The sequence below is a fragment of the Triturus cristatus genome, chromosome 8 (assembly GCF_964204655.1).
Source record: "Triturus cristatus chromosome 8, aTriCri1.1, whole genome shotgun sequence".
Taxonomy (NCBI): domain Eukaryota; kingdom Metazoa; phylum Chordata; class Amphibia; order Caudata; family Salamandridae; genus Triturus; species Triturus cristatus.
The window spans coordinates 452,022,875-452,049,441 of record NC_140591.1 but is presented as its reverse complement, the minus strand read 5'-3'; the positions used below and the strand labels follow the sequence as shown (position 1 = coordinate 452,049,441).

The 26,567-nt window shown below is 47.2% G+C and overlaps 1 protein-coding gene across 8 annotated transcripts in view; it reads left to right on the top strand.

The window, feature by feature from the left end:
- LOC146802300 (N-fatty-acyl-amino acid synthase/hydrolase PM20D1-like) overlaps nucleotides 1-26,567 on the top strand; it is a 257,866-nt gene that overhangs the window by 65,824 nt on the left and 165,475 nt on the right. For all 8 annotated transcript variants that reach the window (XM_085621870.1, XM_085621866.1, XM_085621867.1 and 5 more), the window contains one exon: nucleotides 15,161-15,280. In XM_085621870.1, the coding sequence (XP_085477996.1) occupies nucleotides 15,161-15,280 (120 nt within the window). The remainder of the gene's footprint in view (nucleotides 1-15,160; nucleotides 15,281-26,567) is intronic.

The following is a 26,567-nucleotide window of genomic DNA, read 5'->3' as shown; positions in this document are numbered from 1 at the left end:
TGTTTTTAGTATGTTCAGTTTTGTTACTGTGCCAACTTGTGGCACTGTACACAAAGTTATTTTACATGGGGTTGTTGTACAATTCTTGCCAAGCGTGTTTGTTTGGTTTAAGGGACAAGAGTATTTGAGTCAGTTAAGGTAGCAAATGTACAGGGACCTTTTCCTTCCTGGCCTCCGGTCGCATGCATGTGTAGAAATGTTGCCACATGGTGTCGTTGTTCGGGAGTACTGCAGGCAGTGTGCATCGGCTTAACCTTGCGTAAGGGCATCTTCTGTAGGTACCTAAATGGCGAGGGCCTGTGGCAGTGCTGGCTGTGAGTATCTATGAGTGAGAATTTTTTTTATTTTTTGTCAAATTGATTAAATGCTGCTACAAGCTTCATCCAGATAATGCCTTAAAAGCAGGCTTGGGAAACTGGGTGCCTTCAAGGTTTCATAAAAGGGTGGACAAAGCTGGCTGCAAGACCCCTCCTTGGACATCCTCTACAGGAATGATGAAATGGACATTTGGATCCCTAAGTGTTTGACAAGTCAGCACAAAGTTTCCGCTGTGCCACCTTGGTCTGCTGAGCCACCTTGGTCCCACACCATCACTGCAGCATGGGGGGAACATGGGCTGTTGGCTTTTGTGGGACCTAGATCAACTAGGCTCTTAAGAGGCAGTTGGTGGCCATCATGTGACAAATTATCTGTTTAGGGCAACCGAGTGGGTGAGTAGGGCATATGTGGGTCCTTCTTCAGACTCCATGGGTATGGCCAGGCATGGTGCATAGCACACAGTGATAGGTTTTGTATATATATGACAATCGGTGTTATGGGTTTGTTGAGTTGTTGGAGTGCCCTCATGGGGTTCAGGCAGGTCATCTTCCTCACACTTTCTCACAATGTCACCAGGCTCCCTGCTGCCATTTTCTCACCTATAGTGAGTTGGTAGAGACCCTGTAGGGAAACCATTTTTGTAGGGTAGAGGTTCCCAGGTCCACTTAGCTAGGTAATACTTCAGTGTTGAACAGTTGAGGGCTACTGAACTCTGATACGCGTGGGAAAGCCTGAATGTTATTACCTTAGTGCAAGAGCAAGATGGGCATTGCTCGCTTATCGCCACGGCCATAGCACAGTACTGCTGTCTTCATGTTGGTGTACATGTTCCCCCTGCAGTCGGCTAGAATAGGCCTTCAGTTATCGGGGAGATTTCCTTTGCTGTAATAAATACCAGAACCTGCCTGAAAGTCAGTTGATATTTTACAGCAGCAGGTGGGGCCCATGACACACCAGGAAAAGGCACATGTAATCTAATTGTTACGGAGTTTTGTTATGCAGTTCTAGTAAATCTAGGTGCCCTTATCAAGCTTGTACATGTTTGGCCAGTCTTTAACACAGTTGGGTGCTCTTGATGGCTAGATATGGGGAGACCCCAAGGACTCTGGGGCTATAGATGTGGTAGCGCTTTACACTTCGGCATACACTATAAAAATCAACACAAAACAGTGGTAGTTTGTATTTTTTTTTTAAACCTGATAATAGAATTCTTTGAAAACATGCCCCTCGGAATGGAGAGGGCTTACCCTCTTCAGTCTATTCTATCATGTTATATAGAGTGGATGGCTACCAAAATCAATCAATCAATCAATCAGGAGTTTTTTTAGCGTGACTACTAACCCGTGAGGGTGTCAAGGCGCTGGGGGGAGGGGGGGTACAGGTTTCAGTCCATCAAGGAGGGGGTCTGTCGAATAGCCAGGTCTTGAGGTTTCTCGCGAAGTTGTCTTTCTGAGGTGGAGTGGAAGGGTGTTCCAGGCTCTGGCTGCGAGGAAAGAGAAGGAGCGGCCTCCCGATCTGGTCTTTCTGGTGCGGGGCACCACAACGTAGGAGAGCTGGGCTGAGCGTAGGGTCCTTTGGGATGCGTGGAATTTGAGTTTTTCTGTTTAGGTATGCTGGTCCGGTGTCGTGGAGTGCCTTGTGTGCGTGGGTGAGAATCTTGAAGGTGATTCTAGCCTCGATGGGGAGCCAGTGGAGTGCACGCAGGTGCTGGGAGATGTGGCAGTGTCTTGGCAGGTTAAGAACTAGCCTTGCGGCGGCGTTCTGGATGTTTTGTAGCTTGCGGGTGAGGTTTTTGTTTATTCCGGCATAGAGTGCGTTGCCGTAGTCGAGTCTGCTGGTGACGAGGGCGTGAGTGACGGTCTTTCTGTGCTCGAGGGGGATCCATTTGAAGGTTTACGTAGGAGGCAAAGGGTGTGGAAGCAGGAGGATGCGACGGAGTTGATCTGGTGGTCCATTTTGAGCTCGGCGTCCAGGATGATTACAAGGTTGCGTGTGTGGTCTGTGGGGGTGGGTGGGCTTTCAAGGGCGGTCGGCCACCAGGTGTCGTTCCAGGCTTCGGGGTTTGGGCCCACGATGAATACTTCTGTTTTGTCTGTTTTGAGTTGTAGGCAGCTACTTTTCATCCATTTGGCGAAGGCTTCCATGCCTTCTTGAAAGTTGTCTGGCAGTGTTGGGTTCGTTGGATAAGGAGAGGATGAGTTGGGTGTCATCTGCATATGACACAATGTTGAGTCCGTAGGTTCTGACAATGGGGGCGAGCGGAGCCATGTAGACGTTTAAGAGCGTGGGGCTGAGGGAGGACCCCTGGGGACTCGGTAGGGGTAGGGTCTGAGAGGAAGTTAGGGGGGAGTCTGACATGCTGCGTTCTGCTGGAGAGGAAGGAGTGGATCCAGTCAAGGGCCTTGTCCCGGATCCCTGCATCGTGGAGTCTGCGTATTAGGGTGCGGTGAGAGACTGTGTCGTACGCCGGTGAGAGGTCAAGGAGGATGAGGGCTACTGTTTCTCCTCTGTCTAGTAGGGAGCGGATGTTGTCTGTTGCGGCGAGGAGGGCGGATTCTGCGCTGTGGTTTTTTCTGAAGCCGGATTGGGAGGAGTTGAGGATGCTGTGCTCTTCGGTGAAGGTGGCGAGTTGGCTGTTGATGGCTTTCTCAATGACTTTCGCTGGGAACGGGAGCAGGGAGAAGGGTCTGTAGTTCTTGAGGTCGGTGGGGTCCGCCGAGGGCTTCTTCAGGAGGGGGTGGATCTCGGCGTGTTTCCAGTCGTCGGGGAACGCGGCGTTGGTCAGGGAGCGGTTGATGGTGTGGCGGAGCATGGGTGCAATGGTGTTGGCTGCTGTGTTGAAGATGTGGTGGGGGGCAGGGGTCTGTGGGGGCCCCGGAGTAGATTGACTTTATCATCTTCAGTGTGTCTTCGGTGGTGAGGGCTGTCCAGTTGTCAATCGTTGGCTTCAGGGTGTCGAGGGTGGCTGGTGAGGGTTCAGTGTGTTGGTTGTCTTCGTGGAAGTTGTAAATGTTCTTGATTTTGAGGTGGATGAAGGTTCTGAGTTTATCGCAGAGGTCTTGTGAGGGAGGGATGTCAGTAGACTCGCTGGTGGGTTGGGCGAACTCCTTGATGAAGCTGAAGAGTTGTTTGCTGTTGTGCGTGTGTGTGTGTGTGTGTGTGTGTGTGTGTGTGTGTGGAGATTCTGTCTTTAATTGCCTTTTTCCTCGTTTTTCTGTTGAGTTGGTGGTGGGCGTTGGTGGCGGCTCTGAAGTCGTTGTGGGCCTCTGTGGATTTGGAGTTCCTCCAGATCTTTGAGGCGGCGCACGTGCGTCTTGACTCTCGAAGTTCTGTGGATTAACCATCTGGCTTTCTTGGAGTGAGTGTTGTTTTTCTTGAGGGGGGCTATGGCGTTGTCGGAGATCCATCTGTGCAGAGTTCGGGCTGCAGTGTTGGGGTCGTCGTCTTCCGCGATGGTTATGGTGGAGTTGCTGAGTGAGGAGGTGAGCTGGTCGTCAGTGATTTTGGTCCAGTTTCTTCGTGGGAGCCGGTGCTGATGTCTGTGGATGGTAGGTTTTCTGAAGGTGAAATGGACGCATCGATGGTTTGTCCACTGGAGTTCGTGGTGTGGCTGAAAGTGATGGAGTTTCCTGTTGTGAAGAAGGGGTCAAGGGTGTGGCCTGCTGAGTGCGTGGGTTCGGTCACGATGTGGTGGAGTCCAATGTTGTGGAGGTTGTCCAGGAGGGATGTGGTGTTGGGGTCCACTTGGTTGTTGAGGTGAAAGTTGAGGTCTCCCAGCAGGGTGTGGTTGGTGGATGCGATGGCATGCGGGGAGATGATGTCCGTGATGGAGTTGGCGAATGGTCCGCGGGGTCCAGGGGATCGGTAGATGAGGGTTCCTCAGAGGGTGGTGGTAGGGCTGGCCAGTATCTTGAAGTGAAGGTGTTCCATCAGGTCTGTGGGCTCGTCTGGGAGTGTGCTCAGGCAGAGGGTGGATTTGTGGACGATGGCGATCCCTCCTCCCGGGTGGGTGGGGCTGTCCTTCCTACCAAAAAGCTCTCCAGCGCTAGCATCCACATCATTACTGGCACCTATGCTCATCAGGGGATGCTCTCAAGAAAAGGACTAAGCTACATAGAGCCATGCAATTAAATGCTTCCTAAACGGGAGTTCATTCTCCATCAGACGCAGGCTAATGGACATAGAATTCCAAAGCTTAGGAACGACATAAGAAAAAGAAAGCCCACCTCATCGCGTCCTGCATACTTGAGGCATTTTCATGAGTCGTGCATTGGTTGGCCTCAGTGCCCTGCTAGGTATGTAAGGCACCGTAAGGGTCCTTAGCAGAGGAGGGCCTTTCGCATGATGTCCTCTATGAGCCAGGCATAGAGCCCTGAATTTCACCCGCTGATCAATGGGAAGCCAGTGAAGAGAAACCAGGGTATTCTTAGCTGAGAGATGTCTTGGAACGTTAAGCAGAAGCCAAGCCGCTGCATTTTGGATGACTTGTAGCCAGTGTACCCTGTAGGGTATGCGCTGCCCACCTTTCTCAAGTGCCCACACCCATTACGAAGCGTGCACTTCACTGCTTAAGTCACTGCCTGCATCACAAGAGTGAGAGACCATTCTGGAACGTTGGCTTTAAATCGCAAGCAGGGCAAAAATAAAACCAGTCACTCGCTTTCTTGGTAGCAGAGCAGGAAGAGAAGTATCTTTGCGAGTTGCAACAGGACGCTGAGTTCGAGCAGGCGTCTCCCACATATGCCGCCTGCTCCCTTAATATTGAGGTGAAGCGGCAGTGGCTTGCAGGAACTGATGGGAGGATTTGAACTCTACTATGCTGATATCAGTTATCAGAAGATGCTCGTGCGGGTCGAGGCGCATTCTGCCTTCCTCTCCTTGGGTTATATCGTTTAGATAAGGACCTGCCTCCTTTCTTCATGCCTAATGCGGCTGTCCCATGCAAAAACAACAATTGATGGACAGAATGCAGAACAATGTCATACATTCACCCCAGTACAGTGATCTGGGCCTAAATCCATCGTTTTTTTGCTCACCATGCCGTTCCAGTTTGAACCCAGCCATATGCAAATCAGTCTTGACCCTGTGCCTCATGGGAACAGTCCAGCCCGAACTGCCAAGCCAGGTCCTCCCTGGACTGGAAACAAGCATCCTAGGACCGGTTTCTGGCATTTCAGCCGTCTTCAGCCAGGCTTGCTTGATTTCCAGTGGCATGGAGAGCAAGGGACCCACGTCTGGGCATACCCTTCCCACTCGGGGTGACAAATGCAAAAACAACAATTGATGGACAGAATGCAGAACAATGTCATACATTCACCCCAGTACAGTGATCTGGGCCTAAATCCATCGTTTTTTTGCTCACCATGCCGTTCCAGTTTGAACCCATGTCTGAACTGGGGTGGCAGAGTGGGCTAAAGAACGGTGATGGATTAAACCCAGATCAGTTGACTGGGGGTGAGTGCTTGCATTGTTCAACACTCCGTCCATCATTTCCTTTGGTTTTTGTAATGCTGCTGTCCCAGCAATTCTAGCATGCAAGCAAATTTTCAATTTAGGCTCTGCAGCCCATAAAAAGCTCTGCAGCAGCCGTGTTAACTGTCACCCTCCCCTTCGTCAGTCATGTGTTTTCATTTTCCATGTTTAAAAGGCAACACGGTTTCTGAAATGCTCAATCTAACTGGTTACGGAGATTGCAAGGCTGTCTATATGTGCCCGACTGCATGGTGACGCTCACATCACTGTGGCCTTCTATATAACACAGCATTTGTTTATCGCTCACACTCCTTACTAAGTAATGACTCATAAAAGGAGCAATTTAGAGACAGATCTGCCTGCTGTGTGTTCGTGCCCCTTGGAGCTCTCTCCATTTCTCGCACAAAGACAGGCTTTTAATTGCGTGCACTGCAGCCAAACTCTACTGCGAGACATGTTAACTGTCTCCTTCCTCTTTAGGTTTTGCCTGAGCCAGCGCATGCTCTGCGAGGCTTCTAGTAAGGACTTCCAGCTAACACATCTTTTGCTCATGGTTTTTTTTCGCCCACGCATTTGATTGGCCATTTGCGTAAGGCTTTCACAAAAGAAAGCACCCAAATGGCCAAAGGCTCGGGTATATCCCGCCTTATCTCTAAATGTTCCCTTCCATGGCCTATGTGTCTCAGGAGCGAGCAGAGGCGCCATCTGTTTAAAATTATTTTCTTGTTTTCGTTTTGCAGCCGCGCGCGCAACGGACATCTGTTTTTTCTTGTCTGCATTTGCGCTTCTTTCATTTGATGCACAGATTACAGGCCGAGAACCTTGATTGATGTGGGCTCCACATGTGCCCTGATGCTTGGATAATTCTATGTGAAGCATACAAATGACTCCAGGACTGTCACATGCGCACAGCATCTGACTGCATTCTGCAAGTGTTTTCATGAACGGAGAAAGAACGCTTCTGAAGATAACTTGCGAGCAGAGAGGGATTGCCATAGATAAACCTTTCTAAAAGCTTTGTCGCCTGCACACTGCCTTGCTAGGGAAGTACATAGTGCACCCCTGCTCTCCTGCCCAGACAGCGCTCCCAGCTGATGCCTGACCAACAACACAGGTTATTTAAAAACAGACATATTTTCAAATATATGCAAAACCCAGAACTATCTTACAGTAATTGTAATTGTAAAAAACACTTGTATAGCGCATGGCTACCCGTAGGCATCCCAGCGCTTTTGGCACAAAAGTGAGCTCAGGGTTAGTTCACATCACATTATTTTACTACATTAAATTCTGGGGAATAAAAAGGTTTTAAGTTTCTTCCTAAACTGAAGGAAGGTATGTTCCAGCCTCAAATAACCCGGGAGGGAATTCCATTCTCTTGCTGCTTGCAGAGAGAAAAGTCGGCCGCCTGAACGGGCTCGTTTTATCCTAGGGATAATTGCCAGATTATGTTCGCTTGAGCGAAGATTGCGTTGGGGCCTGTAAGAACTTATCATGTTTCCCAATATGGCAGGACCTTCTCCATGTAGGATCTTATGTGTGATGCAGAGCGATTTAAATCGCACCCGCTCCTTCACCGGGAGCCAGTGGAGCGATCTTAAGGCTGGCTTCGCCGACATATACCTACTAGTGCCCGTTAAGATCCTGGCAGCATAATTCTGGGCCACTTGCAAGGTTTTAAAAGTGGAAATTGGGGCCCCAAGGTATATAGCATTCCCGTAATCGATTCGTGACAAAACCAATGCCTGAACTACGGTCTTCCTTGCAGTTTCTGGAAGTTGGGGCAGGATTTTGCGCAGGGATTTCAATATCCCATGACAGACTGCAGACGTCTTTCTGGCTTGAGTCTCAAAAGATAAGACGTTATCTAGCCAAAAACCTAAGCTCTTTATTTCCGTCTTAGGCGAAGGTATGGCACCCATACTGGTAGGCCAGGCAAGATGATCGGGAATATCCTGTCCGCCTAAGAGCATCAGTTCCGTTTTTCCTCCGTTGAGTCTCAATTGAGACAGATTCATCCAATTTACCACCGTCTCCAAACAATTAGCCAGGTTGTTCGGCGCGGACTCTATTTGTTGCAGAGAAAACACCAGCTGGGTGTCGTCTGCATAGCTTATTAACTGGATGCCAAACGGGGCAACCAGTTCTGCCAACGGGGCCATGTATACATTGAACAGTGTGGGGCTGAGGGACGAACCCTGTGGTACCCCACACTGTAATGCTAACAAGCGAGAATGACTATTGCCCTCAAATACCTGGAAGTATCTATCCTCCAGAAAGGATCTAAGCCACTTTAAGGCTTTTCCGGTTATCCCAAGATTCCGGAGTCGAGACAGCAGCAGATGGTGATTAACTGTGTCGAAGGCGGCGCTGAGGTCCAGAAGGATAATGGCAGCGCTGCCACCTGCGTCCAAAATCCTTCTGGCCTCTTCCACCACCTTCAACAATGCTGTTTCAGTGCCTTGTCCCCTTCTGAATCCTGTCTGGGATGGATGGAGGAGATTATGCTTCTCCAAAAATGCAGCTAATTGGATGTTTGTCAATTTCTCGATTAGCTTCCCCATCCCAGGTAACAAAGATACCGGGCGATAATTAGCCAAGTCTTCAGGGTCGAGGTTCGGTTTTTTAATCAAAGATCTAACCATGGCCACTTTCCATGCCTTGGGAACCGTAGCCGAATCCAGAGAGGCGTTAACCATCTTGGTTACCGGTTCACTAATGGCAGGGAGTGCCTGATTGAGAATTTTCATAGGGGCTGGATCTCGTGGCGATCCACTTTTAATACTCCCCATCAAAGAGGGAAGAAGCTCTTCCGTAAGGGGGGCAAACTCAGAGTGTTGGGCATTCCCTTCTTTCCTCCCAAGGAGACACCCTGTGGCATACAGTAGAATCTACTACCGGGATCGTCTCCAGAATTTTATCTATTTTAGTCTGAAAATAGTTTGCCATATCCTCACATCTTGTATTCAGCTCATCTGCTATTACGGGAGGATCCGGGATTTTATTAAGGAGCTTCACGATCTTAAACATTTCCCTTGGGGCATTAGCGGCGGATTCAATCTTGTTCGCAAAAAAAGCCGTTTTAGTGGTGATAAGAGCCTTTTTGTAGTTCTTCAGTAAGATTTTATAACTGATCTTCCTATCAGCACTAAAGTCCTTCCTCCAGTGACGTTCTGCCCTTTTACATTCTTGTTTCAGCAGTCTTAATTCTGAAGTAAACCATGGGTGTTTCTGCTCTCCCTTCCTGATTGTTGAGAGTTTTTTAGGTATAAGTTTGTCCAGAGATTGGGTGATCCATTGATTAAAGTTGTTAGCAGTCACCTCCACATTGGAATTATCCAGAGGCTTGCTGCTTTCTAATAGTCCCATCCAGTTATCCACATCAAGTTTAGACCAAGGTCTTATTAACACTCTATCTGAGGAAGTAGAGGTACTTATTCGTGATATTTTCCAGTAAAAAGGAACCACCGAATGATCCGACCAAGGGACACGGTAAGGCTCCGTGACTGTTATGGTCTCAACATTAGTAAAGATGGGATCCAGAGTGTTTCCTGACCTGTGCGTGGAACTCCGCACCTTCAGATTAAGGTTATAACTCTCTAGGTCATTTTCTAGATCTTTCGCTGTTCTATCTCCTGGCTTGTTAAAGTGGATATTAAGATCTCCTAATAGCAGGAAATTCGTAGCCGTACAGACCCCACCTATTACCGCCTCCAACAGGCTTTCCTGAAATAAACCAAGAGGGCCTGGTGGTCGGTAAATCAGTAGCCCTGTTATTGAGCTCTCATCTGAGGGATGGAGAGTAAAATGAGTGCTCTCACATCCCTGAATATTCGTATTCTGTAGACGGCAACTTATGCTCTCCCTGTGGATAATTGCAATCCCTCCTCCTATTCTTCCTGGTCGGTCTTTATGCTGTACTCTGTATCCTGGGGGTAGTGCCTCGACCAGATCTGGGTCAGAGTGTTCCCCCAGCCAAGTCTCCACCAGAAACAAAACATCCAGATCTCTAAAAGTAATTAGGAGTGAGATTTCCTCCTTGTGTCCAGGCAGGGATCGGCAGTTCAGTAAAGCCATCCTCAGGTTTTTCGACCGTTTGTTTTCGTCGGGTACCAGTTCCGACACGAGAAAAGGACAACGATTACATGCGTGGTGGCCTTTCATCAAGTCTAGCGAATGTAAACATCGGGGAGAGGTCGTTCCCTTATACCCTAGCAACTCGGTACGAGAGTATACTCTTACCTGCCCAGAGCATCCGGGCCCGAGGCCCGATCGTGCGCAAACAGGCTTTCCTCTGGCGCTCATCAGGCGCTCCCGCTGCGCGTAACCGCTGCGCGTCCTCATGGCCCGTTAATGAGGGCTCTCCTTCCAAGCGTCTGAGCGCTAGAGCGCTACAACAAAGATGGCGCCGACAAACGGCGCTTCCTCAACAAATCCTCACCAGTTATGGCGTCCTAAATGACCCGGGGCCCGCTCTAAAAGCGGTGAGTGACTCGCCAATGCGATATTTTACAGTGCAAGTGGGGGGCAGCGTGTGCGCTCGCGGCGCGATTAAAATCCACGGAAAAATAAACTATATTCAACCTAGATGTAAAAATAGGGATTATTATTTTAAAAATGTGTTTCGCTAGCGCAACGCGCTTCTGTCCTGCAGTGATCGAAAATAGCGCAGTATTACAATGTAGCGCGGCAATACCCCAGAGGGCTCCTTGTACCAGTCAGCAAATACTGGCGCATTAACTTATTAAAGTGTCACTGAAATTCGGAAAACATGTTTGCTCGGGGCACCCCAGTTCTAAATGGCTGTGACTTCAATTTGACATCGTGTAAATTAATGACGCCACCAAACACAAGGCGCCTGCACCCGGCGCTACACGTGTTTCTTTCAAAGTTTAGCTTTTTATTGCTAGAGTTGTACTCTACAAAAGCACTATGCGCTAACGGGGAACCCCTTTTAATAAGCGCTTCCTTCCCTTACCTTCCTCTGCAGCGTCCAGCGCCAAGAAGCCCCCTGGGCCTGAGGAAGCACTGCCACAGCCTCCGCAGCGCCTTGAAGTGTGGGGATCTCCTGCAGGTCGCACTCCGAGGCATGGCCGAGCTTAGAATCCATTTTCAAATCTGGTAACCGCTCGCGAGCAGCGAGCTGGGCCGGAGCCAGTGCCTCTGAGTCACCGTCATGCCCCGGCGGAGGCTCGCCCTGGTACTTGGCACAGGGAGCCGCTTTCCATGGTTTGTTCCGCACTTTCTCGCCCACCTGCACGTAAACCACTTTCTACTGCCCACTGTTTATCCACCTCTTTAGAAGAACCATCACAGACACAGGGCATGCGCTTTTCGTGTTTGAGTTCATTCACGTTTTTTGGTTTCAGCATCAAGGGCTCGCGCTGGTCACATGCGCTCTGTTGGTGATTTGTATGCGTGAGAACTATTAAAGCTCACCGTGTTTGCAGCCGAGATGACCCAGCAGGAATGAAAAGCATCGAAGGACGTGGCATTTCCACAAGGTTTTACAAGGTCACCTTCACACGGTTTGAATTTGCATTTACCACACGTGCCCTTTTCACCTGGTGACGTGATTCCACAGCTGTGCTTGTGGTTGGACGCTGACTAGGCCCACCCTTGAATATCCACCCCCTTCTTCACACAGCCAGCTTTAAACATCCCAGGCTACCCACTCCCCCCCCCCCCCCCCCCCCACCCCCTTGTAAACCTCATCCACTCCTCATCCCCTCGCCCTTGTAGCTGGCAGCATGCCTAATTGAGTTAAACGCTCGCTGCTGAGACATGCAGTATTTCGAATGTCTGACATGCTAACGGACCCTTAGGAACTTTACAGATAGGTAAGCTGGGTACATTGTGTAATAATAACATTTTTTGTTCACTATACACTGCAGTGAAGAAACATATGCTATTCGCAAGGCGCACAGGTCGGACAGGGCCTGGGTTAAGAAAGAACACATTGAGAACTATCAAATCGTCGCCGAAGGGATGGAATCCGTGTAAGCCTCTTGCACCACATGGCCCCTTTTTTACCCTGAAAGGTCGTCGTTCAGCGCTAATAATGACAGTGGAAGTTGTTCTGGGAGGACATTCTCGAATGTCAGGAGGACGCCTCCTTATGTAAACTAGAAAGAACAAGGGTCTCTGGGATCCAAGAAAAGTACTGGGATCTCTTGGAAAGGTGAGGCCTGCAGGTTAACACGAGGCAGGCCAATTCGCTTCTACTAAGTGCTTTGTCTCTGACCCTCGCATGTGGACGGTGCCATCTAGCTGGGGTTGTCGTACTGGGTCTCACCCGCCTTTGAGAACCTCTGAGAGTCTGATAGAGGCTATGGGTGTGAACCCCTGCTCACAATGTTGGCTTCCTACGGGCTTGCAGGAGTAGGTGAAATCTGGGCCTTTTAAAGAGTGTGCAGCTTCTGCTCAGACTGCTGGCCTTCAGCGCTCGTCCACATTCTTTCATCCTTTCTCTTTCATGGGCTGTCTTTTTTCTACCGGGGTCAAGTAAATAAACAGATAAAATGACAAGGTGCATGGCTACTGCTTATATCTCCAAGTCCCATTCTTACCCTTGTGGCATCCATTGACTCATTTGACAGTATCTCTTTCTGGCACATGTCGCTTTATGGATTACTGGGTCTTATCCTTTTATCCCTCTCCCCCTCTTTGGTTTATGGGCACACAACATACCATCGCCCCTATGGTTAAGCTTGTTAGTCCTTATTATAACTATAATTTGAAGGTCTCTTTCACATACTGCTTCCCATAACATGATAACCGTACCATGGAGGTCATCACAGAGAAATAAAAACACTTCCCACATAGACACAAACGAAAAACTGCACTGCCCAACCACACACCCTACACCTTGGAGGTTGCTATTTGTGTGGGTTAGTGCTTTAGAGCCCCCCTTAAATGTAGTAGGAGCTAAACAATGCTGCAACACAATAGTTATCATTCTTTGCCCTGGCTCCTTTGCCTGCAGTATCTGTAAGACTTCCAGTATCCAGTTCTTTGTAGCTCGGCTTGTAATGTTTAAGTCGGTTATATAGAGTCATATGTGATCCGCTGTATACTGGGGTTATAACCATACAGTCCTTTATTAGATTTTATTTGTGGTTGTATTGATTGATAACTTTTTTTTTTTCTAACTTTATTTACCATTTTCATGTTGATACAGAACAAGCATTATATCACCAAGTTGGTCGCACACTGCTCCAAGCATTAATTGGTTACTCACAGCAGCCATACAAAACAAGCATTGGCATAACCAATAGGTGTCTCCTTTTGGGACCTTATAAGTGTTTAGTTATTCAGCACAATATCCTTGGTGCAACAACATCAACTGTTGCATGGCTAAACACTTATAAGGTCCCAAAGGCGAGACCTATTGGCTATGCCAATGCTTGTTTTTGTAACTGTGTTTTTGTCTTCCTTTTTCGGATAGAAATGTTCAACCTAACTGGGATGAGATATGGCCTAACGGCAGGTCACTTTGAACCTGAGGGACAAGGCTCAAGTTCCAGTCTTGGTTCAACAGTGTATGATTCTGGGAAAATCACTTAATCTTCATGTACATAACAAAGTGTGATGTAATCGGGCACTATATAAGATTGCAAAAGTTATTCAGATCACAATGACTAAGATTTGTCCCTGCACAGTGATCCCCATATTATTGTAGCCTTCTACATTATGTAGCTTTTTTTTGTTTTATAACGGAGTCCTAATTGGATCACAGCTGAGAGAACTGAGCAATTATTTCAGGTTACACAGATACACGATTTGGCAGCAGCGCTGGCTCTCACATAACATCCATGAAGAATATTTTTAAGGCACCACCACTGCTTTCTATAAAGATTAATGCCCTACCTTATACTGTCTTGGTAGGGTGAATACTCCTTTTTTCCTCTGGTGGTAAACAAAATTGTGCAGGTAGCAAAGAGCACTGATTATGGTAGCTGCACTCGCAACACAATTGGAGGGAATATGGTTTGTAACCTTCTGGTCACATATCGTGGAGCCTCTAGGTATAGGGAGTTCCCGTAGTCAAAGTGTGAAAGTACTGAAGCCTGTACAGCAATCCTTCTATAGAGAAAGGAGAGCAGATCTATAATTCTGCTGAGTGTTCTAAGAAGACCATAGCAGCTGGCAAGCAAGTTGCCTTGCTTGTTTTTCCATTGTGAGAGATTTGTCTAGCCACATCCTCAAGCTTTTTATGGGGGTTTTTGGGCTGGTGCTGTACCTAGAAAGTCAGGCCATCCTAGCACTGTCTGGAAATTTCGGGTTGTTGCCCGGCAACATGAACTCGTCTTGTTCCCATTGAGCTTGAGATCGCGGCCAGCCATCCGTTTAGTTACTTTTTCTAAACAATGGCTAAATTGTTGAGATTGTGGACCCTGCCAAGGTGAGAGCGTGAAAAACAGCTGTGTGTCGTCTGCGTAAGAAACAACTTACAGCCTGAATTCAAGATCAATCTTTACCATTGTATGCATGTAAAGATCGAAAAGCATGGGACCCTATTCTGCTTTAATAAGATCAGACACCCAAGGGTTAGGGACATTGCTACAGAAAGGCTATTTCTGGAACTGCCGTATGACTCCACCGAAAATAACCTCAAGATGGTGCCATATGCCACAAATATTTAGTTCTTTTTGTTGCTACAAAAAAAGAATGGTTCTGGTTAAAAGGAGGAGTTCTGGGGGAGAGATGTGAGCAGCATCTTCCCGATTATGTATCTGAAAGAGCCAATTAAACTACTTTGCATCATCAGAATGGAAGGAAAGTGTTAGAGCCCCCGGTACACACAGGCATAGTTGGGTACCCGCTGCTCCTCGAGTGTAAGTTACAATTTTGAGAATTATCTTGGGCACACACTCCCTTGTTGTCCTGAACTGCTAACGCAGCTACAAAATCGTGAACAATCAATTTACAGAAAAGCATTCATGCTCTGCTAAAGACTTTTTCTATGTCATGTGTGCGCCTAAGGAGGTTGAGGTTGTGCGGCTGGAGCTTCCACTTGATTCCTATAAAGAGAGTAGAAACTGTGCACCTTTGTCTGAGCGTTTCTTTCAAGCAAGAGTAAGTCATTTGTTGTAAAGTCAGCAAAGACACCCAGACTTTTTTTGTGATGAGTTTATTGATAATTATGGATGAAAGGATGTTGTCAATGTTGTTGGTGACAGTTTGAGTCACTCCCCCGTGTGCCTCATACAGTTATTTTGACGTTTCTCTTGTGGTAGAATGTGCGTGTTCCCAAGTAATTGAAAGTTATTGTCTGTGGACATTAAGGTCTTTGATTGAGGCAGCTGTTTGTCTTGTCTGTTGCTACAACGACCACCCCGTAACCCAGGTTTTGCTCTGCCTGCCCCAGGATCGGTGCTACGGAGAAAGGCTCCATAACAATGGCCCTGAGTGTGGAGATGCAGCCGGGCCACTCGTCCATGCCGCCCCGTGAGACCAGCATTGGCATCCTTGCTGCAGCAGTGTCCAGGTGATGGTTCGTTCTGCTCTAACAGCAGTTGTTCCGCCGAGGACATTTCTCAAGTTTAAGAAAGTTATTGGTATAAGTATAAGCTAAGACAGTAATACAATACAGTATATAAGAACAATATAGAGTAAATATGTTGTATACAACAAAGAAAGAGGGGTGTAGACGGGAGAGGGGAGAGAGAAAAATATATCCAATACTGGTATAATTAGAATATTCGTCAAAAATACAACACTGAAATCATAAATATCTCATTATAATACATTTAACTATATATTGGAGATAGGAACAAAATACAAAAGAAAAAAAAAAAAATAACTAGATAAAAGTATTTTAAGGAGGTTTGGAAACTTCTTCAATAGCAGGAGTGTGTAGAGATAACGACTGAGCAGATATATTCAGAAAATTGGTAATGGGTAGCCATAGTAAATCACGCTTAATGGCGAGTGTAATCGGGTGAACATAAGCCCTATCTAATCTGTGATTATAACAAATACCATACCACCAGGCCTGAAAAGAAACCTTTGAAGCATTTTTCCACGATTTAGTAATTTGTTGAAAAGCAACTGCGAGAAGTAAATCAATAATGGAAAAGTTACAAGAAATAGAGGAGGACCAGACACTACCTAGAAAAATATGAGAAAAAGAAAAAGGAATATGTGTATGAAATATTTTGTTAATTTGCTGCCACACATTAACCCTAAATTGATGAATAAGTGGACATGTGAACAACATATGCTTAAGGTCTGCAACTGGGGCTGGACATGACCAACATGCAGGGGAATGGAGAGGATCGATATGATGTAATTTGGCCGGGGTGATTAAAAGTCTATTATATATAAAAAATAATGTTTGTGTAGTATTTGCTGCTCTAGAAGATCTCCTTATTTTAGTCCAAATCTTATCCCACATGAGAATGGAAAATGAAGTGTTTAAGTCAGATTCCCAATTACATTCTACTGTTGATTTATCACGAGTATGACCAATTTCTCTTAATTTATTATAAATTTGAGAAGCTGAGGGAGCTAAATTTAAGAAGGAAAGATTAACAGAAGGAGATTTAATATGTGTGGAAGAGGCCATAAGGTTATCATAAGAACACTGAGCAGCCCGAGTCAGTAATACATATTTAGATTGATAAGAAGAAGGAAGGGAATAACGTATTTGCATTGTAGAGAAAGGTATACAAATATCCCCTAGAAAAAGCTGGTTAGTCCATTTAAGACCAAGGTTGAACCAGTCTTTCCAAAAGAGGGTTCTATTTTTAATTTTAATGTAATTGTTATACCAAATCGGGGATTGCAAAAAACGTTTTCGGTCATCTAGTCCATCTAGTATAAGTGGCTGAAGAGTTTTACGAGCAAGTTTAAGAATGGGGAGAGAACATTTTTGGGGAGTATTAGATATGGTTAAGAATTCTTCAAATGAAAAAGGTTAAATGAAATAAGATTCAATTTCTACCCATAAAGGTAAAGACATCAAATCGGTCTTATTCTATGATAATAGTGAGGAGGAATTTTTAAGAAAAAAGGAGGTGTGATATGAGGCAAAATCAGGAAAATTGACTCCACCCAGACGTTTAGGTTGTTTAAGCTTGGAAAAAGACATCCTAGTTTTTTTTGTTCTGCCATAAAAATTTTGATAGAATAGTATAGATTTGTTTGTAACAAGACTTAGGAATATTGACTGGGAGGTTAGACAAGAAAAATAAGATTATAGGGGCCAACATCATTTTCACAGAGTCTAATCTACCCCACCAGGATAAGAATAGGGGATGCCATCGTGATGTGGAGTTAGATAAAGTTGATTGGAGATGCTTAAGATTGAGAGATACGGTATCTTTAATAGAGGGAGTAAACCATAAGCCTAAGTATTTGATCTTAGCAGGACTCCAATGAAAAGAAGAAGATATAAAATCAGCATGAAAACAATGCTTATTTAACGGAAGGATTTTGACATTTGTCAACATTAAGTTTGTACCCTGAAACTGAAGAAAAGGTAGAAACCTCTGAAAGAAAAGCAGGTAAAGAGATCTGAGGATTAGATATAAATAAAAGAATATCATCAGCATACGCTGAAATTTTGAGATGTTTATCACCATATGGAAAACCTGCAATATTTTTGTTCATCCGAATTTTAGATAAAAAAGGTTCTAAAGACAAAATAAATAAGAGGAGAAAGAGGACAGCCTTGCATAACACCTCTAAAAAGCGGGAATGAAGAGGAAACAAGGCCATTGGCAAGGATGAACGATTTGGGAAAAGAATAAAGAAGTGAAATATAGGAAAGAAATTTAGGACCAAAGCCAAACCAAGTAAGCGTTGAAAAAATAAACTGCCAATTAACCCTGTCAAATGCTTTTTCAGCGTCCAAAGCAATAGCTGCTAGTGAGGAACTATAAGAATGAGATTTACTAAGTACATTGAAAAAGAGACGGGTTGTCAGGAATCGGAGGCGCCGTAGGCAAACGCGCCTACCTAGCGTATAAGACTACATATCCCAGCAGCCTCTGGGGCCCGGAAGTAGACGTCCTTATAACGGCGTCCCACCCGGCCGGAGGTGTGCGTTATTCAATTTACAAGGAGAAAGGTCGGAGAACGCAGCAGAGGAGCGTTGCGGCACGGGTCGACGGCGAGAACCCGATTCCCGAACACCCGACTGACGAACACCCCCGTGGGGGTGTGTTCCCAGCGGCCGGCGGCTGAAACGAAGAACGCGAGCAGGTAGGAAAGGTCCCTGGCTCCTCTCACCGGGAACCAACGCTTGTAATCTGTTTGCGAGAGAGCGAACTGAACCCCTACCGCAGAGAGGCGGTATTTGTCCTCGTAGCACCATAGGAGGTGCATATTCTTGATTCCGGTCTAGGGTGCCCAAACCCCCTACTAAACCCCCGCATCACCCCGAGAAGGGGAGGCACTGTCTCTGGTCATTAGTGGACGGGGGCATATCGGACTTAGTGATTCTGGCTCGGCTGAGCAGAGAGACATCGGGTGTCCTTACACCTAACTGGGTATTCAGGGAGAGCGCGGACTGCGCATTTCCCCTCGAGGAGGTGCTCCTGGTGAACCAGGGAGTATCTTTGAACATACTGAGGCACAACTATTGGCGTGTTGATCCTCACGTGGTGAAGGAGCGCTATCATTGCAAGAACGCCGGCGGCGGTTGTACACCGTGGAAGCCTCTTGGAAGTTCTTGGAGTCGTCTATTGATAGCTTGGAAATAGGATCCCTTAGTCTGAGGGAAGACTGAGGATAGGCCATTGCGTTGCGTGGCCGGTGCTAAGTTCTGGACATAGAAAGTCACGGGATTGGTCTGTGTGCTGGAGAGACATGGTTTGGTGGTCCTGAGAGAGGCATCTCAGGGATCACGGGGAAAGGACTCCCACTACACATGGTAATTGCTGACGCTAGTGAGACCGAAATGAGAGTAGATATAAGTGTTGCTCTTATATGAATGTTATTCTTTTTTGTCTTTCAGGTTCTATTCCCTGCTGTCCCTTCCCCCCCTTCCTTTTTTCCCTCACCTGATCGCCTCTGGGCTCTGTAACCTTCTGGTTGGAGTCCGGGGATATCGGGAGGTGGACCCCTGTTACATCGCCCGGACCCTGAGGAGCCCTGTATTCCTAACAGAATAACGCACCCACGATAAGTGCTCCTCCCGGTCCGGGGTGGGCGACATGGCCACCTTGGAAGACGTAGTACAGGCATTAGCCTTAGTCCAACAGGAACTAGTGGCATCGCGAACAGAAACGGCAGCCTTGAGGGACAGGGTAGATAGGCTGACACGTAACCCCTTTGATGCGTCCGCAGCAGGCGGCCCTCAGATTCAGGTGACAGTGCCACCACCCATTCCCTTAGCTAGCCCTGAGAGATACGCCGGAGATCCACAAAAAAATACAAATCTTCCTGACGCAGGTCATGCTACATTTCTCATGTAAGCCATCGTCTTTTCCCACCAATCACTCGAGGGTAGCTTTTGCCATTTCATATCTAGTGGGGGACGCTGCGTCTTGGGCGGTCCCGTTGGTCAGAAACAACGATGTCGTTCTGTCCGATTGGGACGCGTTCAGGACAGCTTTTGAAGCAGTGTTCGATAGAAGAACCACCACGTTCAGTACAGACAGAGAGTTGTTATCCTTGAGACAAGGAAAGAGCGATCTGGTTACCTACCTCACCTCCTTTAACAGGTTGGTGGCAGAGGCGGCATGGCCTGAAGAAAAGAGGATGTCCCTGTTCTATCAGGGTTTGAGCGACGATCTCAAAGACATCGTGGCTCAGATAGACCCCCAGCCTACCACTTGCGCCGCCATGATGAATCTAGTTTTGCGCCTGGATGGGCGCATGGCCGAAAGAGGGGGAGATAGATACAGAGGGGGAGGCCCCACGCACAGATACACCCGGAGGGAACAGGCTCCCTTGGCCACCGACAGCGAACCTAAGCTGAAAGGGAAAGCCGCCGCACCCTGGGCCTTTGTATGTATTGTGGGAAACGCGGGCATTTTGTGCGCGAATGTCCGGCAAAGCCCAAGGCCACCCCTATTCCCTATAGGGGAAAAAAGGCGGCGGTTTCTACGTTGAGTAATGAAACAAGCAGCCAGGAGAGAGGCTCGTTGGGAACTACGGGGGACACGGAGTGGAGAATACCGTCGCTGACCACGACCCGTTCCACAGACACCGAAGCCCATATAGTACTGCAGGCAGGACTAGAAGTAGGTCAGCAGGTGCATCAGGTCCTCGTGATGCTGGACGCGGGGGGCACTGGCAACTTTATAGATCAGGGGTTGGTCAGAATCTTATCCATAGGGGTCGTGCCACGGGGGTCCCCGGAGGAAGTACTGGCCGTAGATGGGAAACCTTTGAAATCTGGTCGCATTACGCTCCACACAGAAAGTCTTAAGATGTCCCTAAGGGATGGGGCCAACCACCATATTGAAGAAATTGAACTGAATATTATAGAGGCCCCTCAATATGAGGTAATTCTAGGGATGCCGTGGTTTTGTAGTCACAACCCGACGGTGGATTGGAAGGAACGGACGGTCCGGTTTCTGTCACCCGGGTGTGCGGAGCAGTGTCTGCATGAGCATCAAGCGATAGCCTTAGCATTGACGTATCCCTTTTATGTCGCTACCGCGGCAGAAAAAGAGGTGGAATTACCGGCGGAATATTCCGGTTTTGCAGACGTTTTCAATAAAACTCAGGCTGAACGTCTTCCCCCACATAGACCATATGATTGTCGGATTGACCTGGTGGAGGGAGCAGTCATCCCCACGTGTAGGGTGTATGCACTGTCAGAGCCGGAAACACGCCATTTGAGAGAGTACTTAGACCACTACCTGGCTCTGGGGTTTATAAGACCATCCCGATCCCCTGCAGCATCACCGCTATTTTTCATAGCTAAGGCCAATGGAGAGCTGAGAGCGTGTTGCGACTACAGGAGTCTGAATAAGAACACTATCAGGAATAGGTATCCGTTGCCACTCATTAGCGTCCTGTTGGATCAAGTGCGTGATGCAGTGATATACACCAGGCTAGATCTACGAGGGGCCTATCACTTGGTAAGGGTCAGACAGGGGGATGAGTGGAAGACTGCGTTCAAGACCCGTTTTGGGCTCTATGAATACCTGGTGATGCCGTTCGGGCTCTGCAATGCCCCGGCGGCATTCCAGTTTTTCTTGAACGAAGTCATGAGAGAGTATATGGACATCTTTGTAGTCGTCTACATTGATGACATTTTGATCTACTCAAACACCGTGGCAGAACACACCAGACACGTAGGGTTGATTTTGGAAAAACTAAGGGCCAATAAACAGTATTGTAAGCTCAGCAAGTGCGAGTTTGGGGTGAATACTGTGGAGTTCTTGGGAGTGATTCTGAGTCCGACTGGGTTGAACATGTCGGAAAGAAAGGTGAAGGCAATCTGCGAATGGCCCATTCCAGGGAATGTTCGGGACGTTCAGAGTTTTCTGGGATTCGCGAACTATTATCGGCGTTTCATACAGGAGTTCTCCCAGATCGCGGTGCCGATGACTCGTCTGCTTCGTAAAGGAGTGCCGTTTGTGTGGACCAAGGAAGCCACCACGGCTTTTGAGCACCTCAAGACAGCGTTCACCTCGGCTCCCATACTCCAGCATCCTCAGATGGACGTCCCGTTCATAGTGGAAGCCGATGCATCGGAGGAGGCCATAGGGGCCGTTCTGTCCCAACGAGACAAGAGCACGGGGAGGCTGCACCCGGTCGCCTTTCTCTCAAAAAAGCTAGATAAGGCCGAATTAAACTATACTGTCGCAGAGAAAGAACTGCTGTCGATCAAAAAGGCCTTTCAAGAATGGCGTCACTACTTGTGGGGGGCGCAACATACGATGACGGTCTATTCGGACCACCGAAACCTTCAGTTCATGAAGACGGCGAGGCATTTGACACCAAGGCAAATGCGATGGACTCTCTTTTTTGAGGAATATGACTTCCTAATCACCTTCAGGCCCGGCTCAGAAAACCGGAAGTCCGATGCACTGTCTAGACAGTCCATGGAGGAAGACCATCTCGCCCCAGCACCTGTGGCTATCATTAACCCGTCCAAGGTAATCTGTGTGTTAAGGGCAGACCGATTCATGGAGGAAGTGCAGATCAGCTGTTCCGTGGAGGAATGGAAGAAGTGGGCTCAGGTGGATACAGTGCGAGGTCTAAAGAAGGGACTCCCTTTTCATCGAAATAGGCTGTTCCTGCCGACAAGCGCGCTGCAGCGCCAGGCGTTTCAATGGTGTCACGTTTCGCCCGTGGCAGGTCATCCGGGGATCAGGAAAACGTTGGAAGCCATGACAAGACATTTTTGGTGGGAAACCATGTCCCAAGACATCCATCGGTGGGTGATGCGCTGCGAAGTATGCGCCAGAACCAAGGGAGAAAGATGCCGAAAGAAGAGGAAACTGCTCCCTCTACCTACGCCCCAACAACCCTGGAGGAACATCAGTCTAGACTTCGTAACCGGTCTCCCCATGGATCAGGGGTGCTCGGTTATCCTAGTGGTTGTGGATAGTTTGACCAAGATGGGTCACTGTGTCCCTTGTAAAAATCTCCCTACGGCAGGACAGACCGCACAGCTGCTGTTAACTCATGTGGTGAGATTCCACGGCCTGCCGGCGGTGATCGTTTCGGACCGAGGCCCTCAATTTATAGCCAGTTTTTGGGAAACATGGTGTAAGGCGCTGCACGTGGAGTCCGCCACCTCGACCAGCTTTCATCCGCAGACCGACGGACAGACAGAGCGCCTAAATCAGACTTTAAAACAGTTCCTGCGGTGCTATGTGACAGAGGCACAAGGCTCCTGGGTATCCTGGCTTTGGTTGGCAGAGCTGTCTTACAACAACGCCCGGCACAGCTCAACAGGAGTGTCCTCGTTTATGGCAAACTTTGGGTACAACGCCAAAACGCTACCGGTAGAGATACCAACAGAGGTGAACGATCAACCTTCTGTGCAAGCACATGTCCGCGCTCTAAAAAGACTGCATCGGAAGACGCAACAGGCGCTACAGGCTGCCAAACAGTCCTATAAGAGGTGGGAGGACAGGAAAAGGATCGATGGGCCTCAGTATGCGGTGGGGGACAGAGTCTGGCTGTCCACCAAGAACATCAGGTTCAAGCTTCGCAGCATTTTTCACCCACGCTACATAGGTCCGTATACCGTGGTGCGGCAAGTCAATCCTGTGGCGTATCGACTCCGGTTGCCAGGCTCTCTCAGGATCCACCCAGTCTTTCATTGTAGTCTGTTGAAGCCGGCAGTATCCGCCAGGAAGAGGGCACCGCCACCTATTTGCGGAGAACACGGGTTAGAATACGAGGTCCGGAGCGTCCTTGACGCGAAGTACCGCAGGGGCAAGTTGTGGTTCTTGATCGCCTGGAAGGGGTACATGGCGGAGGACGATTCCTGGGAACCGGCGGAGGCGGTGCACGCGCCGACCGCGGTGAAAAGATTCTATGACAGACATCCAGGGAAGCCGGGTGCTAGGAGGCGCCTGGGAGGGGGACCTTCTGTCAGGAATCGGAGGCGCCGTAGGCAAACGCGCCTACCTAGCATATAAGACTACATATCCCAGCAGCCTCTGGGGCCCGGAAGTAGACGTCCTTATAACGGCGTCCCACCCGGCCGAAGGCGTGCGTTATTCAATTTACAAGGAGAAAGGTCGGAGAACGCAGCAGAGGAGCGTTGCGGCACGGGTCGACGGCGAGAACCCGATTCCCGAACACCCGATTGTCGGACACCCCCGTGGGGGTGTGTTCCCAGCGGCCGGCGGCTGAAACTAAGAACGCGGAGCAGGTAGGAAAGGTCCCTGGCTCCTCTCACCGGGAACCAACGCTCGTAATCTGTTTGCGAGAGAGCGAACTGAACCCCTACCGCAGAGAGGCGGTATTTGTCCTCGTAGCACCATAGGAGGTGCATATTCTTGATTCCGGTCTAGGGTGCCCAAACCCCCTACTAAACCCCCGCATCACCCCGAGAAGGGGAGGCACTGTCTCTGGTCATTAGTGGACGGGGGCATATCGGACTTAGTGATTCTGGCTCAGCTGAGCAGAGAGACATCGGGTGTCCTTACACCTAACTGGGTATTCAGGGAGAGCGCGGACTGTGCATTTCCCCTCGAGGAGGTGCTCCTGGTGAACGATAACCAGGGAGTATCTTTGAACATACTGAGGCACGACTATTGGCATGTTGATCCTCACGTGGTGAAGGAGCGCTATCATTGCAAGAACGCCGGCGGCGGTTGTACACCGTGGAAGCCTCTTGGAAGTTCTTGGAGTCGTCTATTGATAGCTTGGAAATAGGATCCCTTAGTCTGAGGGAAGACTGAGGACAGGCCATTGCGTTGCGTGGCCGGTGCTAAGTTCTGGACATAGAAAGTCACGGGATTGGTCTGTGTGCTGGAGAGACATGGTTTGGTGGTCCTGAGAGAGGCATCTCAGGGATCACGGGGAAAGGACTCCCACTACACATGGTAATTGCTGACGCTAGTGAGACCGAAATGAGAGTAGATATAAGTGTTGCTCTTATATGAATGTTATTCTTTTTTGTCTTTCAGGTTCTATTCCCTGCTGTCCCTTCCCCCCTTCCTTTTTTCCCTCACCTGATCGCCTCTGGGCTCTGTAACCTTCTGGTTGGAGTCCGGGGATATCGGGAGGTGGACCCCTGTTACGTCGCCCGGACCCTGAGGAGCCCTGTATTCCTCACACGGGTATTATCAGAGAGGTGACGACCTTTAATAAATCCACATTGTTCTTTACCTATTAGTTTTGGTAAGATATTGTCCAAACGAAGTGCAAGAATTTTCGCAAAAATCTTATAATCCAAATTAAAGAGATAGGTTTGTAGTTCTTGCATAATGTATGGTCTTTATTTTCTTTAGGAAAGAGACAAATCCAAGCTTCTTGAAATGAACCGTCAGACTTCTGAGAAACTATAAAAAACGAAAATAAATTAAGTAATTTGGGAATGAGTAAATTGGAAAAATGAGCGTAAAATTCTATAGGAAAACCATCAGGTCCAGGAGCTGTTCCTTTTTTAAGTGAATGGATGGCTGTGAGAATGTCTTTAGTTTGTATATCACCTTCTAGGGCATTGAAATCTACATCCAAGGAGGAAGGTGGAGGGATAAAAGCTAAATATAGATCGATGTCAGACGAAAGCGGTGGAGATTCAGGAGTATACAATGAACTATAAAACTTGGAGAATTCTAAAAGAATGTCTTCATCACTGTGGAGTACAGAATTAGATGAAGATATAATAGACTCAAATTTGGTACGTTCCTTTTTGATTTTGAGATACTTAGCAAGAAGATTGGCAGATTTATTTTGTGCACTATAGAATTTAGCACTGGATTTAAGCATGTATAGATTTACAGAATCAGTAGAAAGTTTATTAAAAGAAAGCTTAGCATTAATAAGTTCTTTTAAATCAGACTGGCTCTTTGTTAAATAATAAAGATGTTCCAGTTTTTTAATCTGGGTATTAAGCAACTGTGATGAATGAGAGGCTTCACGTCGTTTTTGAGCAACAAAAGAAATGATAAAATCTCTAGAAGCAGCTTTAAAGGAGTCCCATACAAGTTGAGGAGATACCTGAGGAGATTCATTTTCTTTGAAAAACAAGGTTGCAAAATCATGAAAATTTGCCATGAAGGTAGGATCTAATAAAAGAGAATTATTAAATCTCCAGCGTCTAGTACCTTTAGTGGGAGGAAGAAGATCTAAGTTTAAGGAAACTGGGGCATGATCGGAAATTAGAATAGATCCTATATCCGAGTGGGAAATGTGTTGGATTAGAGCTTTAGAAATAAAAAGGTAATCTATTCGAGATTGTGAGGAGTGGGCAGGTGAGTAGTATGTGTTTTCTTGTATTGTAGGATGACAAAGTCTCCAGGAGTCTACAAGAGACCTTTGAGAGATAGTAGAGGTGAATTGGGAATGCATAAAGGAAGGGAAAAACCTGGAGTTAGATCTCCTATCTATAAAGGGATCCACAACCATATTACAATCCCCGCCAAAAATCAAATAGTCATCAGTGTATTGCATTAAAATGGAAAGGATGTGGGGCCAGCAAAGTTTATCCTGATTAGTGGGAGCATAGATGTTAAAAATGGTGAGAGGGATCTTATTAATCAGCAAGGACATCGAAACCCATCTACCTTCAGAGTCATTATCTTGCCTTATGAGTTGAACATCCAAGTGTTTATGACAGAGAATAGCAACGCCATTGCGTTTACCAGAACCTGGAGATGCGAAAACATAGCCTACCCAATTGCGTCTAAGCTTAGTTATCTCATTATCTGGAATATGAATTTCTTGCAATAAAGCAATGTCTCCTTTCAAGTGTGCAATATGTGACAAGACTCGTTAACGCTTAATAGGAGATCCCAAACCCTTAACATTCTAAGATATAATATTTAACAACATTTGAATCTTATATAATGATAATCAAAACATTGCGTAAAAAAGACTGTCATATATAAAAGCGAAAACATTGTACATCATTTAACCAATTAGGTGAAAAGAGCGTTATCTTAGAGAGATAATAGTGAGAAATATATAGAAGAATATGAAATATAAGAGAAAATGAGGATGAGAAGAATGACGGTATGAATAAGAAGAGTAAAAGAAAAACCAGTAGTTGAAATAAAACAGGTGAGTAGGGAGAAACAGAGGGAAGGAGTGAATATATCAAAAAGACAAAACAAAATTAACAGTTGATAAGCCAATACAATAATAAAGAAGCATACCACAAAAGAACAATAATGATGGGGTAG